A 23,011-nucleotide genomic window follows, 5' to 3' on the forward strand; every position below is an offset into this window, starting at 1 on the left:
CCAACGCACACATCTACCGACGAAGGTCTGACAGCGGAGGAGCGTTATGGGAAGGTGGTCATCCATCTGAGAGGGAGGTGGGTTTGAAGACCACTCTCCGACCTAAACCTCAGTAGTTCCTCACCTGCTGGATTAATCCTGAACTCTAACCGTGGCATCAGGGAAGGAAATGAACCGAACGGTTCCCGATGGAGCCTGAGCGCAAACAGTGTTCGTGGACCAGCGTGTGAATAACCAAAGCTCATTTAGTATTTATTTACATTTTCCAACCATGTTGGCAGCCGGAGTGGGATTTTTCACCTTAAATAAGAATCCATCAGAATATAACTAAACCAGGAAAAAGATCATGTATTACCAGGAAACATGATATTTGGAGTTGGGATTTTTGAACTAAAAACTGCCCGCATGTCGAAGTACAATGCTAGAACTGGATGAAAAGGAGGGAAAACGCAGCAGAATCACTGCATTTTCTGGCCAAAAGAGACCTATTTGTTGTTTATATTCCATCTGTGCCAGTTGCTGGGATCCCAGTATGTAAAACCATGGCTCTCAGAACCCGCACTTTCAGTTTTTGTAGAAATTAGAACCAACCTCAGACTAATGAAATGGCACCAACGCAGGGTTCCTGAAGCCGCTTCGGCTTCATAACAACAAAGTATTACTGCTGGAGGACATGAGCGGCCGCCCGGCTCCGGCCGATGCACGGCAGTGTGTCACCGAAATAACTGCAGGAGAGAATGAGGAAAATGGAGAGACTCTGCAGCGCAGGAGGGAATTCTGTCAAAGAGATAAAAACCACACGGACAAAAAGCAGCACACAACTACATTTGTGTGCGTTTCCCAGGGACATGCGGCTTTGTACAGTCCATCAACACAGCAGGAGGAAAAGAAATCACTCCTGCTGGAGGAAGTGCTAATGGCTTTGCACTGCGAGTGTGTCACTCTGTGTGTGTGTGTGTGTGTGTGTGTGTGTGTGTGTGTGTGTGCTGATTGATCGGACATGCCAAGTCCATCTCGGCATTCCCTGATGGGAGTCAGAGTGTGAAATTGCCAAAGCAGCAAACAGCAAGTAATCAGGGCAGACACACACACACACACACACACACACACACACACACACACACACACACACACACACACACACACACACACACACAAACAAACAAACAAACACACACCGTCTCTTCCACCATCTATCACTCCCATGCTTCCTCTTTATCCCCATCATTCACATGCACCCACACACAAACACAAATGTGTTTTTACAGCTTTACTTGTGGGGCCGGTGCGCTGATACACTAAACTCTGCAAGCCTTTCATCCTCCTCTTGATGAAACGTCCTGAACCACCAACCACGTCTTCGTGAATAAGAATGTACGCTATAAGTGCTGTACGGCCTGAAAAATAAAGACTGTGGCTAAAAAACACTCTCTCACACACACAAACACACACACATGCACACACAGATGCAGATTTATGGTGATCTTAACTTTTTTAACGCCTTAGTACATCTTCCACTTTAGCTCCATGCAGAATGTCATGTGACCCAGCATTTCAGCCCCAAACACAAAGACTCGACAGCAGAAATCAAATGCGCTTCCAGGGTTTGAATCCCACACAAGCCGAACAGCGACAGCGTGCACACACGCACATAAACACACACACACACACACACACTTTTTTCCTTTCTAATTGCTGGTATTTTCCGTGGCCATTACCCGCTCGGCTCCCCCTCCCCCTGCACTCCGAGGACAGGTAAGAGCGAGTCTTTGTATCGCAGGTACAAAAACACTTCATTGCCTCAAACGGATCAATCAGTGAGAAGAGTTAATTAGAAAGAGCTGTTATGTCTGCTTTTTTTCCACTTTCTCTCTCTCTGTAGCAGTGTGTGTGTGTGTGTGTGTGTGTGTGTGTGTGTGTGTGTGTGTGTGTGTGTGTGTTTCCAGGCGTCTCCAGGCAATGGGTGATACCTTCCACATCCTGCACTACAAACACATTCAGAACAAAGACATGGGAGCGGAGCGTGCCACACACTAACCGACTGAGTCCAAGCTGTCACTTATTAAATTAGAAAACAAATGTGTGTGTGCCTGCGGAGGGTTTATGTGCCCTGGTGGGGACTCACTCATGGGGGTTCGTGTATTTGTGGGGACATGAATGAAGGAAGCCTCCAGGAACTCAATGGATTTTCATATGAAGACGTGGTTGAGGGTCAGGCTGTGGTTGAGCTGCGGTGAAGGTAAATCTGAGGGTTAGGTGAATAGGTGGCTGAGTTTGCGTGTGTGTGTTCAGACTCTTTGTATTGTCCTGTAGGATTCTTTAAGGTGATTTGTGGTGTTTTTCCTATCAATGAGAAGGCCGCGGAGTTTTCTGGGGAAAGTTTGAAGTCCATTTCTGACCACACTTCAAGCATATTGCGCCAGAAAAATGGGTCTATATTGTTGTGGTTTATCTGTACAACCCTAGATAAAACTAACTAATACGAAATACGACTCCCTCGCTGAATGTTACACTTTGAACAGTGCAGCAGAGGAATGTTAATGAGAATAACCAATCTGAAGAGCAGCAAACCAACAATGATGGGCTTAAATAATCAAACCACAAGAAATCATTGAAATCATAAATGAAAACAAAGCAAAGTATTGGCAATGAAAATAAAAACTTGACAAACAGAAGAGACAGCTGAAGAGACTGCAGAGCTCTACCACTTCATGCCACACAAACATGTAAACTATACAACTAATGAAAGTACAGACGTCACAGAATAGGAGAGAATTTCAAAAGCCCGCTACGCCACACCAACTTTATCCTCACATCATCAGCTTCCTGTTAAAATCTGAGTCCTAGGGCTCCAAACAATCTGATCTCTGACCGCAGGTCTGGCTCACAGCAAACGTACGCCATCATCTCTTCAAATCTGAACCACTATTTATACTGTGGAAAGATGAAATCCATTCAGTCGCTGGTGTTTGAGCCCCTGTAAAGCAGCAGGTGTATGAAAAGACGTTTCACTCACAGGCGAGAGAGTCCTTCGTTCTTCTGGAACAGCAGCTCTGGAAGTTGGCTCAGACGGTTTTTGTTGAGGCGACTGCATGGAGATAAGAATATGAGGTTAAAGAGCCTGAGCCAGTGTGTGTTTGCTTGGATACAGAATGCTTGATTTCCTCTCATTTACTGGCCCTATTTGTCCCACCGGAGGTCTCATGACAAGATGCAAAAGACAATTATTTTACTGAAACTCCCAGATCTTTCCAATTTCTTTCCATCCACCAATCCCAACATTGTCTCTGCTTGTCCACGTGTCAAAGCGTCCCTGGGGCTGAAACTGAACCCCGAGTTGCTCCCAGTGGTGTGGGTAAATAGTAGATGAATGGATTGTGTGAAATGCTTTGACATTGTTGGAAATCATTCTCCATTTTAGCCATTTATGCGTTCGTATGTCCATCGTCTCTGGAGCTGGGACCACCAGATCAACTACCCTAACCAGGATGCCTCTGGGTTGTTAGAGGCAGCTGGAGGACCCAGCAAAACCCTGGAAATCAAGGGATAGAAGATGTCCTGTGAATGGACAGCACTGACCATCACTGCACAACGCCGTCCCAAAGCGAGTACACACTGTGCAAAACGTCAAAAAAAGGTCTTGATCCATGAATCAAAATGTCACTTTTGTGCTGTATGTGTGACGCAGATGCAGTGTGTGTGTGTGTGTGTGTGTGTGTGTGCGCGCGTGTGTGTTAAGGTGTTCTTACAGTCTTTCCAGCTCCTTCAGCTCATCAAACGCTCCTCTCTCAATGTTAGTGATCTGGTTCTCCATCAGATGACTGCAAAGAAAAAAAATGATCTGAGTTCCTGGGTTTAAATTAGCATTATGAGAAGGGGGCGACACTCACGACACAAAACCTTTCACCTTTTCAGTATTTTCATTAATGCCAGTGAGTACCCTGAAACCCCCGCCTCCACCCTGCTGGAGGAGCCTCCAGTTCATACAGCACTGCTGTTACACTCGACGCCCTCCTGACAGCATCGGGCCCCGGGCTCCCAGTGGGCTGCTAATCTGTTTTGAGAGGGCCTCTGGAGATGTCATTAGCTCTTGGCATGTCATCCTTTCAGTGCCTCATGTCCATCATGGACGCTCGGTGAAGTCCCGGCCCTCGGGGTAATACTGGAAACCCACCGCTCCGATCCGGCCTCCCCCCGGAGGGCACTGTGTTTCCAGGTCAAAAGGTCGCGGATGCACCCCACCTTGTCGTAAATCTGACTGACAGTGACACTGAACGAGCAGCCCTGGTTGGCTCATGTGTCGTCTCACGGCTAAAGCGTCCCTCTGCGCCCTCTGGCTTCAGATGGCACCGCAGTCATGATTCACACATTCTTGTCTGGCCCAGCTTAGAAATGTTGGAAACCGTCTTTCGACAAACACACACAAATACACACTGTTGCCATGTTGACTCTGAGCCCACTAGCAACGAGAGAGGGGCGGGGCCTCTCACTTTTCAGAGACGAATCTGAATATGCTTCGACTTGTCCTAACAGTGTCTGAAATAGAAGGTCCAATTGAATGTGGGAACCGCTGTGAAAACCGCAGCGTTAATGAGGAAATGTCATCTGTGTGCGTGACTCACAGGACTCGGAGGTGTTTGAGGCCAGAAAAGTCCAGCTTTGTGATGACGGTCAGGTTGTTCCCATTCAGATCTCTGAAAAACAAAGACAATAGTGCATTAGAACACAGGAGACACGTCCGGGGGTTTCATAATGATGAAGTGAACAGCACATTCACTCAGTAGCTAAGAGATCCAGATAAACCTCTGGCCAACGGTGAGAAGTTTGCATGTTCTACATGTGCTTGAATGAGTTTGGACCATCAGAAGCCATGCTTGTTCGGTAAACAGATAGTAAGACCAGCCCATCCCAGCCTTATGTGTTGATACCGTCACAGTAAATGAGCTTTAACAGTTCAGCAGAGCCCAAGGCGCCTTACACTGTCAGCCACATTCACCCACTCACACACATTCACACGCCAGTGGAGGCGTCCGCCATGCAAGGCAGCTGCATTTTTTTCATTATTGTAATTTTAACTTTCCCATAATTCTACAATACCTGTCTGTCTATAACAGTTCCATTATTCCCAGGTAATCAATAATACCATTTTTGGAGAGTTTGGTGCCTTTGTCTCCTGTTCTCTCTTATCTGTGGTTTTATGTTCATTCATGCTCAGATCTCTGTTTGTGGAGCTAAAACTGAATAATCTGTGATGACTGCTTTTTTTTTCTTTTCTTTATTCGACATCCCCTGACGGACTGAGCCTAGTTTAGTTAAAGATTTCATATAGAAAGAAGTTTTTCCTCAGCGCATTCACTGATGCTAGCTCATGTAGGCATTGTTGAGTCTGCCTTCAACTTTTGACTTGGTTTAGGTGGTCTTTGTGTATGCCGAGGCTGCTCAGTTGTCATATCTCTGCAATGTAAAGGTCTTTAGCGGCAATTCAATACCAACAACTTCCTGCCACACATTTTCTCCAAATACTTTCATTCTGTTCAGAGAAAACGTCATACTTCTTCTGTGCTCAAGGGCACTTTCAGTCAGATTACACCTTGAAAATATCCTCAGAACAACAGTTTTCCCTTCAGTTCACATCAAAGACAACTTTAAGGTTTTTCCTTCAACATCCTCGTTCATTTGAGCGACGTGATCTTCCTCCCTCGTCCTCTTCAGCTGCTCTCGGTGGAGCTGCACCGCCGCTGCGTTCACTTCAAGCCACCCGAGGCAGACCGCTCAAAGACGCCTCTCTATTTTATACGGGCGCTAACGGTACGAAGCGCTGCCAGCGCGCTTTATATGACATTGTCCAGGCGCCTGTTTCACCTCAGCTGCAGAGGCTTCGTCAAACAGGAGGTTTAACCCCAAAACCTCATTGTCTGAATGACGGACAGGCGAGGGAATGATGTCACTCTTCCCACGAGGCTTTGTGGCAGAAGAGGTAAGACGAGCCGTGTGCACATACCTGTCTCTGTGTGTGTGTGTGTGTGTGTGTGTGTGTGTGTGTGTGTGGAGTCTCATGTTGCGGTAGTACTGTAACGGGTGGAGCAGAGTCTGACCTTGGCCTATCCCTCATAAAGAGAGAGAGAGAGAGAGAGAGAGAGAGAGAGAGAGAGAGAGAGAGAGAGAGAGAGAGAGAGAGAGAGAGAGAGAGAGAGCGAGAGAGGGAGGATGGTGTGGTTTGGGTGTGTGAACCGTAGTTTTAATATACTCAGATGATTGCAAAGAAAACGCCTGGCCATGCAGAAGGAGAGAAACATGTTCATGATGGCATATTTGTGTTCAAATCGGGTTCAATCGGTTATTCTTTCCACCACTGAAGTTTCCTCCCCAAATTAATGAATCTTCACCAAAAATGTTATTCAGAAACACAATGTTAGATCTTTTTCTCTGATGTGCTGGGATTTTTCAGTCAAATAGGCCAAATACAAAAATCTAACACTGGTGTTTGCAAATCATTTTTGTTAGCAGAGGATAATTGTTTTTTGTATCACGATCAAAAAGTACACACTCTAGTACACACTTTCCTCGCCCTCGTCAAAGTTTAGAGCTCTTTTCTTGCTGAATTATTCCTAAACCCTTCCCCAGGCAGGAGGTTGGATCCTCGATTCAAATGATCGTTGCCTTCCCCATCCCGTGTATCCTGGTATCCAGTCCTGTACATCTTCAGCTACTGAGTTTGTTTCTGCTTCCTTAACGTCTGGATGAATGAAATTCTAAGATTTGCTTTTGAACACATGATCCACATTTGGGAGTGTTACTGTATTTGGAAGTGAGACCCTGAAACAGTTTTTTAGAATTTAACAGTTGTGGATATTTTGGGCGAGCCGTGCCGTCCCCAGGAGTGTCCATCTTCCTCAAAATGAGGAGCTGAAGAATTTGCTGGGTTCATTTTGCCAATAAGTTAGAGCTATTCTACTATTTTTAGAGTGCAGCTGTCTAATGTGGCTTCATTTTGTGCATTTGGGTGAGACATGTTCATTTTGCTTCCTGTGGTAAAGTTAACTCTGACCTGCTGTAAGGTTTACTCTCATTTATCTGGGTCATCCTAATGGTTCAGCCCTGATTACCTTCATTTTATTTGCCAGTTATAAATGAAATGAATTCTATATTTAACCAGCTTTGGTCTCCGCTGACTGGACTGATAACCACGACCACAGCACAGCCAGCACAGAATTCCAAAAGCAGCAGCGAGCATGTCAAGTGTTCATTGGGTATGGTTCTGTGTAAAATTAAAATAAATCCACCACCATTTCTTCTTCACTTCAGCCTTGGTGCACGGCTGGTATCAGGGAGAGTAAGTGTCACTGGTGTTCTGCAGGAAGAAAATAGATCTGGTCATGCATGAAGGCAAAGTGGCAGCCATGGCATCGCTTCAGATTCAGGACAATTGCTGTGGACAAAAGAGCTGTAATGGTTCACCTGTCTGAAATGCTTAAACGCACACGCCTGCTCTGCTTAGCAGACAAATGTAAAGCTCCTGCTGTTGTCTGGTTCTGCAGACATTCTATGAACTCAGAGGAAAACAATCTGCATGCAACTTGGAAACAAGAAGAACCTTCAGCGGCCACAGAACTTTATACCTTGAACGACTGGAATGGGCCCACGTGATGTTCTTTGCAAGCCAAATGAATTAAGCCAATATTTCTTACATTCTGTATGTTCTGTCAGATTTAACAGGATGTCACAGAACTATTTCAGTAGCTTTCGCTGAGTGTCTAGATAGGCAGTGATCATTTCAGGTCTTGTGCTTTAAAAGTAGTGAAAACACAATCTGCCCGGGGAGCCACAACATTAGTTCTAAATGCTCATTAACACTCTGAGTCTGGTAGTTTCTGTTTGGATTTTCTGGAGGGTTTTCAGAAAGTGGTGAAGAGAACACAGTGTGCATTTAGAGAGCTCTGCTGCTGCATGAGGCGAATGGTGAGACTGGCTGCAGATGAAAACAGAAATCAGGAACAAAATTAGAAGTCATTACATGACGGTGTTGCAAAAGCTCATCACTGAAAGCATAACATGGTGAAGAGGTAAGTGATCATGAAAACATGGCTACAATTCACAACAAAGTGCCAAAAAGAGACACTTGAACAATCCTTGTATCAAACGTTCAGGCTGTTTCTGCTGGTGCAATATTCTTAACACTCTTCAGTCTTCAAGACCAAAGCATTGACTGAACCTCATGGTCTACCTCAGAACAGAAGATACTCATGTTCACACAGTCATCGCCACAGCGGTGGATCTTTGATTGAATACTTTCAAAAAGCTTCAGTCATACGAGCGCGGCCACCACGGTCATCAGACCTTCACTGTTTGAGGAATGTGTCGCGTCGAAACCTGTGAGAAGCAGAACGTAGAGCCAGGAGGCTCAGCCACCCCTGTTCTCTGCCACTTCCTCCAGATCCTGTGAGAGGACCACACCAGCTGAGAGAGATAATCTGCAGTCATCAAAGTGGTCTTCATCACGATGAAGCTGACGTTTTTGGAAAGCAAAGCCATTCATTCTTGAGAAGTGGCTGCGAGAGAAGACTGATCTATAAACGACTTCCCAGCATTTCAGTTGTTTTGGGTGAAAGCCTGCAGGCGCTAACCACACCAACCAGCAACACGAGTGGATCCCAGGTCCAAAACAGACCCCAAGTCTTCATTCCAGCTAGATGTGCCGTTTGCTTCTACCTCTACTGTTTATGTGGAACCTCTATTCCAGCAAACTTTCACAGAAGTCCAACTTTCTGCAGAGAGACTGAGATCTAGCCGAAAAGGTAAACTCATCTCATGGTGGGACCGAGGGAGAAGAAAATACAATATTTGCACGTCTCACAGTCGGACGATGGAGGAGGTCATTATGAGAAAGACGGGGGAGCGGAAGCAGGGGATTGGCTGCGAGCGAGGGAGGGAGGGTAGGATGGATGGAGACGGGTCACGGCGGGGGGTCCAGAATCTCTGTGCGGACGTGTGTGAAATTACACTGACAGTTAAACTGCACATGGCTTCAGCAGGGAGAGAGAAAATATGGAATGATGACCGCATTTCTGTCCAGGAAAAGAACGCACAAGTCTGGAGCAATCGGGCAGAAAATGCTCACTAGATCTTTCTTTTTTTTGTTCCCCTGTGTATGAGGCCAAGGAAAGAGACCCAAGGGAAGACGCAGCCCCGGTGAGGCGTGGGTAATTGAGTTTTGTGCAGCATGGCCAGGTCAAGGGTCAGCTAAGCGACAGACTCCCCTCGAGTGGCGACTCTGCCAAACAATGGCTCATTAAAGCAGAACGCGTCTCACATGCGCACACGCATGCACAAACACACACACACACACACACACACACACACACACACACACACACACACACACACACACACAGTCGCCAGTGAGGCAGTGGCCTGATATCCACTGTTACAACTGACAGGGAAGGCGAGCAGGAGGCGGCTCAGCGAATTAGTGAGACCATGAGGTGTGCTGTGTTGAGAGAGAGAAAAAAAACAAGCATGAGAGACAATACGATGAGATGCAGTAAGTGAAACTCTGGAAATGTGTTAGAAAGTGACTGTTTTCAGAAAATCAGGTGAGGGATCCGATAGAAGAATGAGAAAACACGTCTGGAACATTACACATTTACCAAAGATACATTAACACAGCGTGCACTGGTCACGTTAAAGCAGCTTCATTGTTTGAGCAGGCTGCTAAAAGATGGATGGATGGACGGATGGAGGGATGGAGGGATGGAGGGATGGACGGATGCAATAGTAGATCAGGTTATGCATGACGACAGGTAAAAACAAGATATACTTGGTAGCTCTTGAAATTGGTTATTGGTAGATACTAGCAACATCAGCACAAACAAAAGCATCTCTCAAACACAAACACACATACACACACACACACACACACACACACACATTAAGGGCTGCTGTTACATCTGAGCAGTCATGCGGCCAGTCGATTTAAGTGGGTAATTCTAATCTGCTGATCAATTGAGCATCTGCACAGGCTGCATGTATCAAGATACACTGACAATAACACGATCCCGGAGCCCACAGTCATTACAGGGAGAAACAGAGAGAGCAATTTGCACACAGCCTCAGCAGATCTGAACAAACAACAGAGAAAGCCAGTGCTTTTCTGCTCCATCTTCTGTTTACTAAACAGTGCTGCAATGCAGCCCAGTCCCGAACCTGCAAGTTTGTCAGACTCTCCATCAATATTTGCACACAAACAGCTCCTTGTCCGCTTCATGTGCTTTAATGACTCAGTTGGCAAATATCAACATTCGCTTTCCTACATAATATAAGAGAGTGACAATGAAGCAAAGATGCTGGGAACCAAGCTGAGGTAAGTAATAACATTCACTATTTCACTGTTTGTCTGGTCATCAGGTGAAGTATCATTCATGTTCAGTACATAGCTGAACTTTAGGCACTTATGAAACAATTATTTCCCTGCATGTTAGAAATGATAGTGTAATATGGAGGGTGTTGACTCATGAGATTATGAAGATGACCGCTCTTATTCAACTGGGGTGTGTTTAACTCCTCTATAGGGAAACGCCAGACCTCACACTGCTGCTTTCCAACGTTTGGTCATGATTTGTCAGGTTTACAGCATCGTAGAGCAAGCATGTAAAAAGACAGTGAAGCTGTCAAAGACATCCTTATTACCATGTGCTGTGGTCTCTGTTTACACTCTCTTACTTTTATTTACCTTTTCGCCCTTGCCGTCTTAAGAAGTTGTTTTTTTATTCCAACTGGTAAATTTCCAGGATTGTTTCATAATTCCCAAGTGTCATTTGGTACCAGCCTCGTTGTCTTTCAGATCCTGTAGTTCTGAAATGGATTGAAAGACAAATGTTCATGAAGCAATCCAACCAACTGCAGAAGTCCTCGTAATTTGGCACCAGATTCTCTATCCTCCCACCAGAACAGCAGAAAGTCTCCAGAAAGTCTGGTTCTGTAGAAAGTCTCCTCCTGCAGGGTTCTTCCTGTTAAAATTGAGTTTTTCTTTTTCACTTCTTCTACTAATTCATGTCAAATTGTTGGGTTTTCGTTGTTCAAGTACCTTGAAATGACTGCGTTATATTTGCTGCACAGTAAATGAAATTGAAAAAAATGAATTGAAAGGAAGATGTCTTGAGGTGTGCAGCAGACAGTGTTCACCACATATCTTCACCTGAATGCTCTGAAATGGTCTTAACATAGAATTTTTAATTTTTTTTTACACGTGCAAACAATAAAGCTCGTACAGTTCTCGCATTTATTCACTGCACTTCACCAGTGGAGGCTGCCATTTCCCACAGACTACAAAAAAAAACAGCCAAACTTCAGGTCAGTACTACTTCGCTAGCAGATTAAAAACATGTGAAATCCATGTATTTCACAGTCTGTTGGGATGAAATGGGACCACCAGCACCAACACCCACTCCTGGACTGAAAAGACAGCTCCTTCATGTTCACCTCCACATTTCTTCCTCTTCTGAAAAACCTTAATGAGCTCGTCTCTTAGTTCCTGCCCTTCTTGATCCCTTCTTCTGTGCCGCCTCCTCCATTGTCCCACTCACATTCCTCATCTTCCTCGCGTCTGCTATGAACCCAGTGGATGGGACTAATATAACCTGCCACACACACACACACACACACACACACACACACACACACACACACACACACACACACACACACACACACACACACTCAGGTCTAATGACACTTCATTAGCAGCATCTTTTCCAGTAAGGGGCCGCAGGGGAAAGGGTTTGATGATTTCAGGAGATGAGCAGAGAGAGGGAGGGGAGAAAGCTGAGGTAGTAGTGACTGATAGTGAAAACGATAAATGTGTGTGTGTGTGTGTATGTGGGTAAACACATAAAGTGAGAGAAAATACCACCAATGAGGCCCGTTCTCACTTTTTTTTCCTTCACTGCAGTTGATGAAACACTAACATTTCAAAGAAGTCATTATTAAACCACGCTGTCATCTTTCCTCATCCTCTGTTCCAGCTTCTCCTTAATCCTTCCACCTTTAAACTTCCTTTCATTCTAACCGGACAAATTTCATTTTCAATTATCATGTCTTTTGTCATTTCCAACTGTAATTTGGCACCAGCCTCGCTGTCTTACAGACTCCTGTATTTCTGAAATGTCCAACAAAACACACAGCCATGTGGCATGAACTGATAGTGAACTGCCAATGATTACACATCCTTGTAATTTGGCACCAGGCTCCTACACGGATCAGGGAACCTGTCATGTGCTGACTGGATGGTTTAAACAGCGGAATCGGACCCGATTCACTGTTTTATATACGATGTAAACAGGCTTCCATGTGAAAGTACTTGGTGGTGCAGGCGCAGCATGCGTGCAAGCATGTGTGCGCGCACGCGCGCATCAGTCGTCACGGCTAAAGCGCGTGCATGTAAAAAGATTGGCAAGATATGCTTTCAGTGAAAGCCTTTCACTCACCGAAGCTGAGGGCTCACTCGAAAAGAAAGGCGGCGAGTTTTCACTGACTTTCCGATCTTGATTTCCGGTTTTTAGCTTTAGCGTTAGCGTTAGCTTTAGCTTTAGCAGCACTGAACTGTCAATCTGTCAGTCATCAGGCCCCGCCCACAGTGGCGGCAGCCAATCAGCTTTCAACTTGAACATGACGTTTCACTGTAAAAAACAAAATCGCTGCACACGAAGGCAGCTGCATCTGCGCATGCGCCATTGTGCTTTTCTAGACATGACTGCGACACTGGGGCTAGCCGGCCTGAAGAGGCAAGACAGAAACCAAAACCAAGAACTAACATCCTGACACACTGTTTATACACCAGTTAGGAGGACGAAGCCTTTATTCACAGACAATAAAATATGGCTGATAATCTTAAATAGTTTCTAACTTAGTTTTGGCTGCAGTCCTCTGGGGTGACACCAGGTGGGGCTGTGCTCCACCTGCCCTAAAAGAACCGTCAACACTGTCCTGTTGGTGATGTGACCAATATTAGCTTATACAGCAGCAGTAAAGCAGAAAAACAGCACTTTCACAACTTCATGATTTTTTTTTTTTTTTTATAACTTTACATTAAATGTGGTTTTCCAGTGCAGCCCGGACACGTGGACCCATCCTACTGTGGGAGTGACCTCTAATGGCTGCAATAACCGAAGCAAGAGAGAGAAAGGACGAAATGTTCAGGAGTAAACCAGCTACAGCCTTTCAAAAACAGCTTCCCGAGCACCGATATTTACTGAACAATCTCAGTCCAAACAGGGAAAAAATAACTTATTTGATGCAATATATGATCAGTCTTTGCATTGGCAGATTTTCTCATTATTTACAGTCCAGTTTAGATTTTCCTCCAAAGTTCAATGTCTCAGACTCAGACACCTCCTACTCGAGTCTTGTGTGGTTTGTTGGGTCCTACTTAACAAGACATACTGTAACAATAACGTATACGGCATTTGTTCAAATATGAGCTCAGACATGTTTATTTCAATTATTAGCAGGATTTTTGGTTTAAATGTTGCTTCTCGTGGGGCTGATGAGATTGATGACTTAAAGTCAGGCATTAGAAATGACAAGAACTCTTTGCATGTGTCCACATGTGTTTTCTGTTCTCTGTAGCGTCGATGCTCCTCTCACCCTGAAGCAGGAATCCAGGAAGAAATCATTCACACACACTGACACATCTCTTTCCTCCGGACCTAAAGACTGAGTGTGACGCACACTTCAATCTGCACTTTCTCACACTATCAAAGGAAGAACCATATGAACACACCCGGACAGAGCAAAGTCGTTTGAAGACAAAAGAGTCAGACTCCGTGTTCACTGATGCTTCATTCACAGCTTTTACGTGAAAACTCATTGTTTTTGTGCTTTTCACATTTTCATGGCGATATTTGAAAAGAGATGTTTGTTTACACAGAAAACAACCCAGTTTTGAATTGCATGTCACTCTTCCACCACATGAGCAGAGCCCAAAGCTCTTTACACTGAAAATCATATTCACCCATTCACACACACACAGAGGTGGCCTGAATGGTGCTCAGTCCGACCAGTGGTTGAAACTTGAAGTTCAGTGTTTAGCTCAGGAACACTTCAACATATGGACAGGTGAAGTTTGGGAATTCAACCTCCAACCTTCTGAATGAGAGATGACCACTCTACGAACCGATGCACAGCTGCCTGGCTGGTAACGGTGATTAGTATTCATGTATTCACTCACAAAACCATGCGCACATGCAAACTGATGACCACTGCCTTCAGGAGGAACTGAAGTTCCGCCAACATGGGAATCTGACCCTCTCCAGCAACCGGGTCACTGTCTGGCTTTTTAAATTCCATCAATTATCATCTAAATATTAGGAAAACTGTTGCTGTGCTGGAATTTCGGACTGATTTGAGCTGGCTAAAGTTTCCAAACAAAGCATTTCCAATAGGAAACACTCATCTGTGTAATTCACATGAAAGACCGACGGGTCTCACTGTGTCTTTCTCACACACTTTCCCCTTTGAATAACCATGCTCATCAAGGTCCAGAGAGTGTGTGTGTGTTGGGGGGGGGTGTCCATTTTTTCCAATGTTGCCATGACAATCCAACAAGGAAGGGAAGCCTGTTTAGTTTGACTGGGGCAGTCACCTTGATAAATGAGCTTCTTATTGCCAGATGTCTCCCTGGGAAATACCGAGCACACACACACACACACACACACACACACACACACACACACACACACACACACACACACACACACACACACACACACACTCCCTGCGTGGCGAGCTGTCCAGCTGACACACACACTCACTCAGATCACTTTACATGCTAATTGTGCGACAGGACCTTTCACAAGCAGCCGTTTAATGAGCCCCTCCTCTCCGCCGCCGCCGGCCGCAGGTCGGAGCGACGCCGGAGCCGGAGCGGTGGGACGGGGACAACAGTTCGCGGGTCAAAAGGCCACGTCGTCTATGTTTACACGAGCGGAGCGACCAGTCATTACACGGCTCGTGGAGACGGCTCGATTGATTAAAACAGGAGCAGGTCTATTGTGTTACCGGTGTGTGATGCTGAGACAAACGCTGAGACACGGATTGGACTCACATCAGCATCATGAAGAAATGAAAAGACTGATCATGACCAACAACACTGACTGGGAATATTCAGCCAGGCGTTGTTCTCCAGACTAGAAATACATTCATAGATCAATGTGCCAATGAATTGTTCATGTATCTGAGCATACACACACACACACACACACACACACACACACACACACACACACACAACAATGAAGAAACATCCACAAATCCAAATGTTTTAGTTAAAATAAATAGAACGCATTCATGAAAATTCATTTTTTTCAAAATAAGTACAATTTCAGCATCTTGCTAATTTGTGAATAATATATTTTAAGTTGGAGCTGATCACGATGAAGCATTAAACACTCGCTCCCTGTCATCGGAGACGGGAAGCTCTGGAGCCGCTGGAATCAATTTGTGCTCGAACTCTAAAGTCACAGACCCTTACAGATTGCACCATCCATCCAAACATCAATCCATCGATTGATTGATTGATTGACCGATTAATTGATTGATTCATCCATCCATCCACCCACCCATCCATTAATCCATCCATCCATCCATCTTCAGGGTCACCAGTTAACCTCGGGTTTCGTGTTCTGGGCTGTTGGAGGAAACCGCTGCACACACGGGGGCAGAACATGGACACTCCAGACTGAGAGGCCCCGGCTAACCACTGCACCGCCGTGCAGCCACATCCTGACACGTGAAACACTGATCTATGTCCACATTCTCCGTCTGATTCCACCAGGAGTTCTTTCTCAGGACACAGCCGTCCGCAAGCTGAAGAGACTCACGATGATCAAAATAACTTCATTTTCAAACTTTGGTCCAAACAAGAGTGAACACTACGAGAGTCCAGCCTGCTTTGTGCTCACTGTGACATTTTGCACATGTGGTTCAATCAGGCAGCATCCCAGATGCCCATACCGACGATATAATGAAACAGAACTTTCTCCCCACTGCCGTGCGCCGGACTGTTTTAGTGTTATTGCAGCGGTATTTTAATCAGCGGGGACCTCAAGAACACTCATAAAAAGCAAAATGAAGAAACAGTTTGGCTTCGAGCTTTGGACATCTCTCACTGTAAATCCAGTGAGACCAAGAATGACTGAGTGGAAATGAGAGTTTAAAAAAAAAAGTTTCACCTTCAGGCTCTACAAACAGAAACACTGCAGTATGCAGGGAACAGTTGGCGTTATGGTTTTGTAAAATAACCATGCACACATGCAGAGAGCAGTATGATATGCAGACTCAAGCTCTTTTCAGCTTCTTTCTTCATCATATTTGTTTCCTCAGCATCTGGCGAATATGCAAACAATCACAAACCAAACGGCAGCAAATGTTCACCTTGTTAGAAACGCTCCGTTAGAGTCATGAGAGTGAGTCGTACAAACAATCTGCGTTCTCTCATCATAGTTCCAGAAAAGTTGTCTTTTCATTGTTTGAACAAAGACAGAGTAGTTTTGGTAACAACATAGTTTCTTTTCCAACAAAATTACTTAGTTACTGGGTATGGACTGTTTCAGTGGATTCCAGATTTTATTAGTTCACGTATTTTTTTGCAAGTGTTTGGTGAGCAAATGTTTGGATTGTCTGGCTTCGTGACCCGCCGTCACCGTCTGCCCTTTGCACGGTCTTTGTCCGGCGCTGGACCGATCTCACACCAGGTCCATGTCCCCAGTCCTCTTGCTCTTCCTCTTTTTTGGACTGAGACCAAGTGCAGGTCGGATTCTTCACACGGTCCAGGTTGACTCTGCATGGTTACATGCTGTCTCACTCACTTCTCTGACAGTAAATTAACTTTTCTACTGGCGCTTCGTGCAGGACTCACTGTGACTTTGACCCCAACAATCCACACTACAGTTTGACTTTTACCAGGACCTTAATTCTGATATACAGACTAAAAGTTATGATTTTGGACTTTAAAACTGTCTCAACCAGCCTTTGTTTTTAGTTTTCTGTTTTTGTTTCTTCTTTTGAGTCAGTCTCATATGAACCAAAGAGGTAACACCGTGACTCTGAATCCCTCTGTTCTCCTGAATGGCCTCTGTGATTTTGTGATAACTCGTGAGATTTTCGTTGAAGCTTTCTGGGCTTCGGTTTGTCGTTTCCCTCCGCGCTGTCAGATCCTCTCACTCTGCATCACACAGAAATAGAAAACTGGAGAAGTGTGTCAGCAGGCTCAGCTTTTTCCAGCCCATTTCTCCCGGACCGCGTCCAGCTCCCAGCCGCCGGACCCCGATCGTAAAGCGATCAGCCTCGGAGGGGAAAACATCGTCCACGCTACAGTAAACCAGAGAGGAGGAGGGATAATGTATCTACTGGCACCCCCGACAATCATCAATTATTCATCCGCAGCCACTCCAGAACCTGAAATAAACACACTCACCGTGCACCGACACATACATGCTCGCCCTGCACAGTTTATACAGCACTCCTGCTCACACTGGGACAAATCACTTTACACACATGCAAACAGCCCCCTCAACAGTTAGCTTGTCTCGTTTTTCAGAGCAATTAGGTGGGAAAAAAAAATCACAAATTTCAAAATTGGACTCTTCATAGGAGTTTGAGGTCTTTGCTTCTGGTTCAAATTAGGCTCTGACTGACGAAAACAGGAAATCGCTCAGTTGTCTGCAGAGGTTTCAACACGCTAATTTTACTGGAGGGGCTCATTCTTCCAGGTGAGACTGAAACCAGCATTCTGCCGTCACAGGACTGTTTCCCAACCAAACCCTGCTTCTTCCTTTAGTGATTCAGTTCTCAAAGAGGGAAAATACTGACTGAATGTAAAATTGATGAAAAAAACAAACATTTTCCCAACTGACAATCATACAAATGAAGCAGAAGTGTCTTCTCAGCCTCCAGCTTTCTCCTTCATCCCATTTTATTCCAGCCTCCCAGGAATCACTGAGAAACAGTGAAGTACAACTGCACCACTGTGGACTGCTCTGTCTTAAGGTACGAAGCATATAACTGTAAAACAGCACCTGAAACCTTCAGACAGCGAGACACCGAAGAGTTTAGAAGTAACAAGCGAAATGTTAGCGCTCCATAACTCCCACAGCAACCTTTCTCACACGGCTGGTCCGACTGAAGCAATAACCAACAGCTTGTAAAACGTACCAGACTGAGAAAGGAGCAGCAGGGATTCGACCGTGATGGTCGTCCTGTGTTTGGCTCGAGTCTGAGCTGCTTTCGGTCTTTAGCCGAGTCCTGCTTTTCTTCCAGACCCTCATTCAGGGGTGAACCAGGGTTCTCACTGTACTTCGACGGATAACCCGGGCTCTTGAAGAAGACATGAGCCTTTCAGCCTTTACTAGTTAGTTGAGGGAAAGGTGGACTCATTGATCTGCGCAAGTTTTTTGAGACTCTGTAGAGTCTCGACATTGACTTTCTGGTCACTTTATTACGGCCATCAGATAAAACTCGATTGAAATCAACAATCAGCCGAGACCTCGCCCTTTACCAAGGTAACTCCGCTCAGTTCATTACCGAGGTGAGAGTTACTGGCGGTTGTGACATGGACCCAGCTCAATCGAGACTTGCTTCTAATGTTTTGCCTCATTTACCTCCATGAGAGGAGAGAAAATTGGAAGCACATTCCAGTGTAATGTAGACCGGCGCGACAGCACCATTAGCCCGGGCACTGATTGCTCCGGATCGAATCGTTGTGCATAATGAAGCAAGGGGTAGTGTAAATGTCAGGAGCGGGTGCCATCGTCCTGCTTCTCTTTTATGGCACGTTCTCCTCAGAAGATGAGGAAGAACGGCGTAAGTAGGCAAGGTCTGGGAGGGCTTTCTGCCAGATTGGTGCGGAATGTGAGGAATCGTTTTCTGAGAGAGAGATCACTGCAGGGGAAGAGAAAGAGCTGCACGATGCCGCAGAGCAGCAACTCATTCCTGGGAATAAAGTCCGGAGTTGAGGCATTGCCTCTCAGTGTTCGGAGCACCGGGAGATAGCTGCACACAGAATGAACTGACCTCCACCAGACCGTTTGCAGCTCAGCATGCACAGAAAGTCCTTCCTTTAGCCGCAGCTGCGCTCAACTCCAGGCTACACTGAACGTGTGTGTGTGAGGCCCCGACAGAGTGCTGCTTGCTCCTTTAAGTGAGGAGCAGCAGTATGCCGTCACTTTGAAGGATTCCCCTCATCTCGCTGCCTCTCTGCAGGAGAGCAGGAGTGTGTGTGTGTGTGTGTGTGTGTGTGTGTGTGTGTGTGTGTGTGTGTGTGTGTGTGTGTGTGTGTGTGTGTGTGTGTGTGTGCTGTGTACTCACAGCCTTTCAGTCCCTCTGGGGATGTTTTTGGGTACGGTGTGGATCCCCAGGCCGTGGCAGTCCACCGTGCTGCCCAGGCAGCTGCAGGAAGCGGGGCAGGCGTCCGCTCGGCCCCCCAGCAGCAGCATCAGGACCCAGAGAACCAGAGCCGTCTGTGGCCCGGTCCCAGTCCCGGTCCCAGTCCCGGCTCCGGTTCCGAGCCTTCTTCTCCCAGCGGGCATCCTCGCTCTCCTGTGGAGCTCCACAGGGGGGCAGGGGGTGGTGGGGGGGTGGAAACCAGATCCTGCTCCTTCCTTCCTGGGCTGGGATGAGCGACCAGCGCACGGCCGGTGCTTCACCTCCTTCGGGGGGAAAAAGTGTTGAGAAAGAGGCTGGAGGCAGGCAGCAAAGCCAGGTGAAGTTCAGCTCGCTCTGAACGACTGCCACTTGATCCCAGAGCGGCCTTTCAGCAGAGATAAAGAGGAGGAAGAGGAGGAGGAGGAGGAGGAAGGGGGTAGACAAGTATATCCTCTTCTTCTACTTTACGGCTCCTTCCAACTGGCTTCTCTTCTTCTGCTCTCGCTCTCTCTGTCATGCAGCGTACAGTGCGCTCGCCTCTCCCCTCCACTTTTCATTGAGTCATTGTGCACTGAACAGTGAGCCACTAGAAAAAGAACAGGGGGAGGAGGGAGGAGGGGGGACTCCCTCGCTCGCTCTATCTCACACTCACACAGCGTAATCATCCATCAAAAGCTTTTACAAATAACAGCAGAGAGACTCCTCCTACCCCACACCCCTTCCTCCACCCCCCCCCCCACCCCACACACACACACACACACACACACACACACACACACACACACACACACACACACACACACACACACACCAGCACCCAGAGTGAACTCACATCTATTCAGTGACAGCAGAAGCAGGAGCCGCCACCTCCAGTGATGGCAGCCCCCATTTTTTCTTTTTTTTTTTTCCCCTCTCTCTTCTCTTTAGGGAAAGAAAAGAGCCCACGGACAAGATGAGGAAAATCAGAGTGAAATACAGGAGGAGGAGGAGGAGAAGGAGGAGGAGGAGGAGGAGGAGGAAGAGGAAATCGTGATCATCCACTCCACCAAAAGCATCCGACCACCAGCTCTGGGGGGAAAAGCAGCAGAGCAGAAAATGTTCGTAGGGAAGTTGTGCTGATGTGAAAACACACACGGAATTTTCTTTTTTTTTTTTTTTTTTTTTTTTTTTCTTTTTTTTTTTTTTATCCCACCAGGGCTGAAAGTAGAAAACTTGGGCAGCTTTGGGGTTTTCGGGTTGCTCCACGTGAGATTGGCATAACTGGCAAGCCATAAGCTGCCACAGAGCTTACTCAGAAGTCTATTATGAATTCACTGGCAGGGGCTTTGAAATTCAAATTCAGCCTGGCTGAGCGTTTCTTTTCTTTTTTTTCCTCCAACCTCCACAGAAACCCGGGATTCAGCTTTTGTGATTGCCATATCACCAAAGGGAAAAAAGAGCACAGAAAAAAAAAGAAAACCAGAAGGGGAAATAATCTGAGAGAGGAGAAAGCAACCAAAACTGCAATTCTGCACTCCCACCTGAGGGCATGAAAACCTGTCTCCAGCCAGCTGACTGCAGGTTTCCCACACGTCTCAGTTCAAATATATATATATATATATATATATATATATATATATATATATATATATATATATATATATATATATATATATATATATATATATATATAAACACAGCATTTATAAGCTCCAGTTTGCTGTTGTTGCATCTTAAAACTATCTTTCCCACCTATTGGAACTAAACTGAATCCGATCTCAGCTGCAGCACGGTGAAGGAAGGACAGAAAAGGGAGGCAGCCTGATGAAAACAGAAGCTTTGGTTTGCGGGAGCCGTCACACTCATCTCTGTATCATGCAGGCATGTGCAGCGATATTACCCCCCACCTCCACCTCCGCCTCCACCCAACCAGCAGATTTGATCTGTCATTTGTTCGCCTGTTTGGGACCGGAGGGCACAGTTTACCCGGCGTTTTATTTACCACCATACGTGAGTGATTACTGCTGGTGGCCTGGCTTTGTCTGCTCCCGGCAGACTCGCTGTGACGGGTTAATTTAACCAGGCGCGCCTCTCAAGTGATGGAAAACAAATTGGCCACAGGCGGAGGGCCCCGGCTGCCGCCTTTGTGCCGCGCAAATCAACGACTCATTGGGCCGTAATCTGCCACAAAGAGACGGACGAGATGTTGACATCTCCAGACGGGGGGGTGAGGATTGGATCCCCTCATTTCTGGGGCCATAATAGCTTTCTGAGGGGCCGGGGGGCCGGGGGGGGCCGGGGGGGCCGGGGGGGGGGGGGGGGGGGGGGGGGGGGGGGGTCACTGCAGACGCGTCTGAATTGATTTCTATAAGTACAAACCAGATGCCTTTGTCTCAAATCCAGTGTTGTGACAACTTACTGAAAATAGATTTCTTGATTACAGCTACAAGTCATTAAAAGCTAAAGAAGTCAAATTACTTTATTTTTTAATGTATGCATTAATTACAGACCAGATTTTGCTGTATATAGGCTGTAAATGGAAAAAAAAGTCATTTTTAAAAACTACATGAAATAAAATAGGAAGAGTTTGAACTATTTAAGAAAATATCTAATGTAGTTATTGTTAACCGTCACAGTCACATACTGTCTGGGACCTCTGGATGTTGCTGTCTGACAACAGAGTGCTGCTGCAGCACTACAGGTACACCTTAACTATCACCATATTTTACTGAATGACTATTGTTTTTTCCCCACAGAAGAAACAGTTGCAATCGACTTTAAAGTCAAAATGATCACGTGTGCATCAGAAAGAGGTCAGGACTGGAGAAAACAAATAAACTGTTGACGTGATGAAGGAAAGACGGTCCGTACATCTACAGAATTTAATGAATTAAAGCTGTGTGAAAACATTCTAAAAACAACTTGAGGTGCAGCGGTGCAGGACTGTGTTTCGTGACCGAACACCTGACATGTAAAAGTTCAACAGAAGGTTTGAATGTGATCAGATTCACAAATTCTGGCATTCGACCCATCGTGGCTACAGTATGACTGAAAGTATGTGCAGCTTGGAGGCATGAATTCAGTCAGTCGGAGGAAGACGAGGATCCCAAACCTTTTTGATTGGCTGATAATCTCCCATCAATCACCACCAGCAGGCTAAAAGTAAATCAAACAACGATACGAAACATCTATATATATATGAACAAAGTGTATATTCTAACAGCTAAAGGAAGAAATAATGCCAATAAAAACTTTTAAAAATGTAAGTGTGTCTTATTGTTACTCTGAACTTTCCTCAGTTTCTTCACCATCAGAAACTGCTCATTTTACAACACATTTTCACAGTTTTTGCTACAAACATTTCTTTTGTGTTTTCCAGATGATCCAGGAAGTCACGTCGGAGCAGATTAGAAGGAAAACAAAACAAAAATAATCATATATAGGTCACCTGGTGTATGAGATAGGAGACAGATTTGTTCTACACTAGATATTTAACCTGGAATGTACTTTATTAATGTGCAACACCATTCAACAAAAGTTTTCAAAAGATTTTTACTTTATCTAATTTTTTAGTTGAAATTCTGCTCAGTACATTCTTCCTTTCTGGAGACATTTT

The 23,011-nt window shown here is 45.6% G+C and overlaps 1 protein-coding gene across 1 annotated transcript in view; it reads right to left on the bottom strand.

Annotated features, from left to right (window-relative positions):
* Positions 1-19,520, bottom strand: part of slit1b (slit homolog 1b (Drosophila)) — an 81,558-nt gene extending 62,038 nt beyond the window's left edge. The window contains exons 1-4 of the mRNA XM_030093918.1: positions 19,360-19,520; positions 4,623-4,694; positions 3,750-3,821; positions 3,017-3,088 (exon numbers count right to left, since the gene is read on the bottom strand). Coding sequence (XP_029949778.1) covers positions 3,017-3,088; positions 3,750-3,821; positions 4,623-4,694; positions 19,360-19,487 — 344 coding nt within the window. The 5' untranslated portion in view covers positions 19,488-19,520. The remainder of the gene's footprint in view (positions 1-3,016; positions 3,089-3,749; positions 3,822-4,622; positions 4,695-19,359) is intronic.
* Positions 19,521-23,011: the final 3,491 nt, after the last annotated feature.

Source organism: Salarias fasciatus, chromosome 6 (genome assembly GCF_902148845.1).
Source record: "Salarias fasciatus chromosome 6, fSalaFa1.1, whole genome shotgun sequence".
Classification (NCBI taxonomy): Eukaryota; Metazoa; Chordata; class Actinopteri; order Blenniiformes; family Blenniidae; genus Salarias; species Salarias fasciatus.